The 6,407-nt window shown below is 60.6% G+C and overlaps 1 protein-coding gene across 1 annotated transcript in view; it reads left to right on the top strand.

Moving 5' to 3' along the window:
- B3GAT1 (beta-1,3-glucuronyltransferase 1) overlaps positions 1-4,346 on the top strand; it is an 8,465-nt gene extending 4,119 nt beyond the window's left edge. The window contains exons 3-5 of the mRNA XM_006776064.2: positions 448-805; positions 1,714-1,814; positions 2,964-4,346. Coding sequence (XP_006776127.1) covers positions 448-805; positions 1,714-1,800 — 445 coding nt within the window. The 3' untranslated portion in view covers positions 1,801-1,814; positions 2,964-4,346. The remainder of the gene's footprint in view (positions 1-447; positions 806-1,713; positions 1,815-2,963) is intronic.
- Positions 4,347-6,407: the final 2,061 nt, after the last annotated feature.

Genomic DNA, 6,407 nt, shown 5'->3' with positions numbered 1-6,407 from the left:
TGGCGGGAAATGGGGGATGCTCCCACAGCGGTCCTTTGGGTAGGGGCGCACAGAGAGGTCACAGGCAGGGCCAGGGTGGAGACGGTGCCGCCTGCAGGGGCCGGACAAGGGACGGAGAGCAGGCTGTGGCCTCAGCGGTCCCCAGGTTAAAGGGGATGGGTGCTTGGAGCCACAGGACCCTGGCCCTGCCTCAGTGGCTCGCCTGCTTGAGGTGTGGGCCAGGGTCCTGTCCTGGGGGTTTGTGAGTCTCGGTAGTTTTGGGGGGAGGAGAGGAGGGTCAGACTCTGAATTGGAAAGAGAGGTTTCTTAGCAAGAAAGGTGGCAGCCGGTGGGTGAAGGGGAGGGAGGGTCGTGCATTGGGGGGTCAGGGTCCCTGCAGGTGCCCAGCTGTGCCCCGACGTGGCCTCTGATGACCCGTGAGACCAGTGTGCGTGGCTGACGTCGCCTCCCGCGGGGACGGGCATCGCTCCCGGTGGCACCCAGGGGCCTGACTCTGCGTCCCCTGCAGATGCGCAGCACGCGGAGGGTGTCCGTGTGGCCCGTGGCCTTCGTCGGGGGCCTGCGGTACGAGGCCCCGCGGGTCAACGCGGCCGGGAAGGTGGTCGGCTGGAAGACGGTGTTCGACCCCCACCGGCCTTTTGCCATAGACATGGCCGGGTTCGCCGTCAACCTGCGGCTCATCCTGCAGCGCAGCCAGGCCTACTTCAAGCTGCGCGGCGTGAAGGGCGGCTACCAGGAGAGCAGCCTCCTCCGGGAGCTGGTCACCCTCAGCGACCTGGAGCCCAAGGCCGCCAACTGCACCAAGGTACGGCCCGGGGAACCACGGCCCTGATGCGGGGTTCCCGCGCCCCGCCAAACCCTCCCTGCAGGTCGGGGATGGGAAATAGGCCTGGCAACAGCTTTGCCAGGAAGAGCCAGCCTAGAGCCGCGCCTTCCGAGAACACTGGCCCCGAAGGCAGTTTGTCACCCATGCGGCAGCCACACTGCTGTCCAGCAGGAGATGGGGAGGGTGGTGACCGGTGAGGCCCAGCCAGGCGTGTCCCCTCCCTCACCTCAGAAGAGTTGGGCCTCACGGCCTCCCTGCGATGACATGTTCATGTGTGCACACGTGGACAAACGCATGTGCACGCACACACACGCACACGCACAGGCACATGCACTTCCTAGTTTGAGCTTCTGCAGTGAGGGCCTGGGCGGTCACCTGGCTGAGCTGAAGGCTCCTGAACAACCTTCTCCCTCTCCAGGGAGCCCTGGGCTGTGTGGCTCAGTGGGTTGAAGGTCGTCCCGTGCACTGAAAGGTCGCCGGTTTGATTCCCGGTCAGGGCACATGCCCAGGGTGCAGCTCAGTCCCTGGTCAGGGTGCATGCAGGAGGCAGCCGACCGATGATTCTCTCTAAAATCAATAAAGACAGTATTTATTTTTAAAAAAGGAAATGCAGGAGAGAATAAGAAGCAGGAGGAATCTTCCGGTTTATCTGTCTATTTTTTCTGTAGTTGTGCACACTCTGTTCCCAACAGCTATTTTGAATGCACCCTCTGTACAAACAGCAAGAGGGAGGCGTCGGTAGAAATAAAGTACATTGGAGAACGTCCTGATGGAACGGGGGCAGAACGGGAGGGGCAGGGGCTATACTTGCAGGGTCTGGGCGGGAGCAGGAGGTGGCAGGGGGAGGCCAGGGGGCCTGTTCCATGCTGTCTCCTCTGGACACGCAGATCCTGGTCTGGCACACGCGGACGGAGAAGCCCGTGCTGGTGAACGAGGGCAAAAAGGGCTTTACGGACCCCACGGTGGAGATCTGAGCCCCGGGACGCAGGTACGGCTGGCCGAGGGCCGCGGCGCACGGGACAGGCCCATACCCAGCGTGGACCCAGAATCCATCTGCTAAGACTTCCTCTCGGTCTTCCATTGTGGGAGGACAGGGAAATGCCAGCATGAGGGGAAGAGGCCGAGCTGGTGTCCCCTGGCCCTTTCCTCCCCTTCCCCTTCCCCTCCCCCTTGCCCTGTCTGGAAATTAGCGAGAGCCAGCCTCTCCCACACAGCTGGGCCCTCTCGCCACCCTTGGGGGGGCCTCTCCTTCCAGACGTTGCCTGGTCACCACCATTATTCCGGTCATGACACCTGTCCCATAGCAGGCACTGCCGTGCGCTCGCTCCAGGCTCTTTCTGTGGCTTCCTCTTTGCCGCCGTGACAAGGACCCTCACCACTGCTTTCCCCTCATCGCACATGCCCAGGTGTCCCCCAGTCGTGACCGTGGGGGGCAGGGGGGTGGGGGCGGTGCCATGGTGAAACCTGGGGCCCAGAGCCTGGATCAGCGCCTGGCCTACCACTTTCACGGTTTCACCTTCCTTGCTCCAGGCTTCCGTTTCTGCATCTGTGAAATGGGTTGTTGGGGGCCCCAAGAGCAGACTCCGGCACGTTCTACGTCCTCTGTAGGCGTTGCTGTTGCTGTTTCAGTCTTTAACGTCCTCTCTGGATGTGGGCCTCGGGGTCTGCCTACATTTCAGAGGCAAAGGGATAATGTGCGGGAAAAGCTCCATGAGATGAACTGGGCCGGGTGACTGGTCACGCCAGGAACCTCCTCTGGGCGTGTGTTTCTAGGATGTCATCCCGGAGGCGGGAGCTGACAATGGACACAGCTGGACGCCAGCCCGGAGTTCAGTGTCAGCTTCTGTGTCACATTTGCAAGTCCCCTGTGCATCGGGGACCCCAGGGTGTCATCTGCCTGTTTTGTCCCCCGAACTTAAGACATCAGCTGGGCCAGTGCCGCCGAGAGCCATCAGTACAGAGCCCAGCTCCCTGCCTCCTGCCCTCACACGCCTCACCGCAAGGGTGCCACGGAGGACCTGGCCGCTGGGCCAGGCGGCTCCCCAGTGAGGCCTGTTGGGGGCTAAGAGTTGAGTCGCCTGGCCACACTGGCCGCTCAGACACCCGCCTCACTCATGGCTCCTCCCCCCCTTCACAGGAGCCTCTTCTCACACCCTGATCCTGCCTTCCATCCTCTCCCCGTGGCTGACGGTCCTCCAAGGCAAACTCCGAACGAATGGCCACCAGCCTCCTTTCTATCCTGGGGCGTCAGAGAGCCCAGCCTGAGGCCAGGACCAAGGACGGAGAGCCTAAAGCACAGAAACCCCAGACGTGTCGTTCCCTTCCACCCAGCGCGGCAGGGCCCCGCTGCCAGCCCGGCCCCCGCCCTCCTCCCCGGAGGTTCTTACACCCCAGGCTCAAGTGATGCCAGACAGCGGGGCGTCGGAAAAGACTCGGCGGTCACGTGGAGGTGGCCCTCCTGGCTCCCTGCTCCTGGGTCCAGCATAGCCACACAGGCCAGCCGGGCAGAGGATTCTGAACACCATCCAGCAGGCCCTGCCCGGGCACCAGGAGCACCCGCCCCTCCTCGGAGAGTTGCTCCCAAGTACACGTGTCTCTGTGGCTGTTCTCTAGTCCCTGTCTCCAGAGCATAAGTCCGTCTTTGATCCCAGCAGCGGTCAGCCCTGCAGGAGGGAGCAGGCCTAGCCCCCAGGCTCCCCCGTGCCCCGGGCTGTGGTGGGAAAGGAGCTCCTTCCTCCCCACCCGCCCCCCAGGCCCCTCAACCCTGCAGCACAGAGAAGCAGATGGGCCTCAAGCCAGCACAGGCCACGGGTTGGCCTGGACCACGACCACATGGGCCCGTCCCCCACGCTGCCACCCCCACGCCCACTGGGCGCCAGGGACCTTTGCCTGGGCCAGGACGGGGAGGGCAGGAGCCCTCTTCCTGAAGCCTTGAGAGCCACAGACCTCAGGGGCAGAGAGGTGGGGGCAATTCCAAGCCTCCTTCCTGCCCCTGGTTTGGGGGCAGGAGGGGGACTGTGTTAGCAGAGATATTTCTGGGAAGGGACCGAGATCATTTGGACACAGAGGGGAAAGGATACTCGAGCACACACGACGTTGGAAATCATTCTATTTTAAACACAACGTGGGAAAGAAAAATCTCCCTTCTCCCCAGGTGGGGAGCCTGCAGAGCGAGCCGCCCGAGAACGGTGCATGCGCTGGCAGCTCCCCCCGCCAGGGGGCGTGTGTCCGGCTCTCCCGCCGCCGGACGGGCCCCTAGCTTTCTGGCCAGGGACAGCGCCCTCTGGCGGCGACCCCACTCCTCCTGCTCCTGAAAGTCGGAAGCACAATTTTCCTCCCGCGCGGAGGGAAAAGGAAAGGCTTGAGCCTACGGAAGGGGTGTTTATTTTTTAACCGCTAACACTTCATTTAAACTCACAGGACCGGTCTGAGGACCACAGAGAACCCACTCTTGGAGGAGGGGGTCATGGGGGGAGGGGAGGGAATTGGACTTAGTCCAGCAACCTAAACATTCAAAAAATATAGCATCGGTTGCCTGTTTGGAAACAGACGCAATTTTCCACGTAGTCATGAGCCCACCCAATGGGATCTTATCCCTGGGAACCCCGAGCCACCTTGTAGGGCATCCCCCCAACCTCTTACATGTTCAGTGGTTGCTTTGGAAATCAAGCTTTCGGCATCACGTGGCGTGGTGTGGGAGAGAAGGGACGAGGTGGGCACAGGCGGCCGTCAAATGCGTGAATCCAGGCCCAGGCATTCCACTGCCCCCCAGCCCGGTGCTCAGGTGAGCTTGGCTAGTCTACGGCTACCTTCTCAGCCAAAAACAAAACAAAAACAAAATGAAACACCAAAAAACCCCAGAAACAACCCAGGGCTCATCTTCAGGAAATTGATACGGAACAGAACGAGGCATTTTCCCTTGCTCCCTCTCCTGTATTACTTTGTTTGGCAGGACTGAGTTGTTTCGCCCCACGTCCTCTAGTACAGTGGGGCCTTGACTTACGAGTTTAATTCGTTCCGTGACGGAGCTCGTAACTCAAATTACTCGTACGTCAAATCAAAGAGTGAACGAGTGAGACACGTGATGCTGGGCTGATGTTGTGGCGTTCACTGTGACGTTCGCTGCGCCAACTAGTGGTGGGGTATCTGGAGCTGGCTCATGACCTGAATTTTAGCTCTCAACTCAAAGCAAAAAATCGGCCGAGAGAGAGAGCGAGAGAGAGAGAGAGAGAGAGAGAGAGAGAGAGACGGCTCGTATCTCGACAAACTCGTTAGTCGGGACACTCGTAAGTCAAGGCCCCACTGTAGCTGCATGTGGGTTTATGTATCACTGTAGTCCTGGAGGACTGCAGCTTCCTTCTTTGCTGGGGATGAGTTTGTGATGAATCAGAATGTGGTCCAGGACTATACCGTTTGCTTTCCACACTTCCCACCACAGAGGCGTGAGGCTGGGGGGCTGGGCGTCCCCAACAGAGATGGTGGGGGGCGGAGCCCGGGGCAGCCACACCCTCGGGTCTGTTTTCATTAACTGTCGTTCATCTGTTTTTAAAATTAAAAGTCAGATACGGTTTTTAACATCCCTAACCCTCCTCGGCCCGGCTTGGTTGCGTTACCCTGGGTTGCTTGAACCCTCCACCGAATGAGTATCTGCCAGGTGCCTACAACGGGCTGCATTATTCCAGGAGCCAGCACCAGTCTTCACGGAGGTCCCCTCCTCACGAGGGGACGCGGGTGGACAGCATTTCAGATGCGATCTGGTCTGAGGACAAGCATGAGGCCGAGTGGGGGGCACAGAGGGCCGCTGTGGGGGAGACCTGAGCCCCACCCAGGGTGGTCAGAAAGGCCCCCCAGATAAGGTGACACCTGAGCAGAAGAGCAGCATGCAGACGTGCCATTGTCTGGCCAGAGCCTTCCAGAACAGAGACCTCTGTGCCTGGTAGGAGAGAGCTTAGCGAGTTTAAAAACCAGCAACAAAGCCAGCGTGACGGGAACCGACTGGGAAGGTGGGAAGGGTCGGTGGTGGGAGTTGGGACGGGCAGGACCTGTTGGTTGGTCCTGGGGGCCCGGGTGACGTTTTTGGCTTCTACTGTGAATGAAGGGGGAAGCCACTGGAGGGTCTGGAGCAGAGGACAGACATGGCCTAATGGCCTTTTAGAAGAATCGCTCCACGTCTGTGCTGACGAGAAGCAGAGAAGTGAGGGCGGGCTGGGGGAGGCTCGGCAATGAGCCAGGTCCAGGCGCTGGTGAGCTGGAGGGAAGTGGCAGTGGTGGGGTGGGGGGTAGTTCGGTTCTGGAGGTGTTTGCGAGGGACGGACAGCCAATCAGGAGGTGGTGGTGAGGAATCAGTGCGGATGCCGAGTGCCGGCTGGGTTGGGCGCACCTGTACCCGGCCACACGCTGCCTTTGCCTCCAGGGGACAGCAGCCCAGACGGGGTCAGAGAACTACCACCACCGAGGGTTCAACTCTACGGCTTTATTGCAACTCATGACAGCGAGCCCGGCCCCAGAGCAAGTGCCTGCATTGCGGACAGACTGACAACTGCGAGGAAGCCTGCCGCTCCTCCCTGCAGCTTTGTCTCAG

The sequence above is a fragment of the Myotis davidii genome, unplaced genomic scaffold (genome assembly GCF_000327345.1).
Source record: "Myotis davidii unplaced genomic scaffold, ASM32734v1 scaffold809, whole genome shotgun sequence".
NCBI classification, from domain to species: Eukaryota; Metazoa; Chordata; class Mammalia; order Chiroptera; family Vespertilionidae; genus Myotis; species Myotis davidii.
Note: the sequence above shows the minus strand (reverse complement) of the source record. Positions and strands in the feature narration are given on the sequence as shown.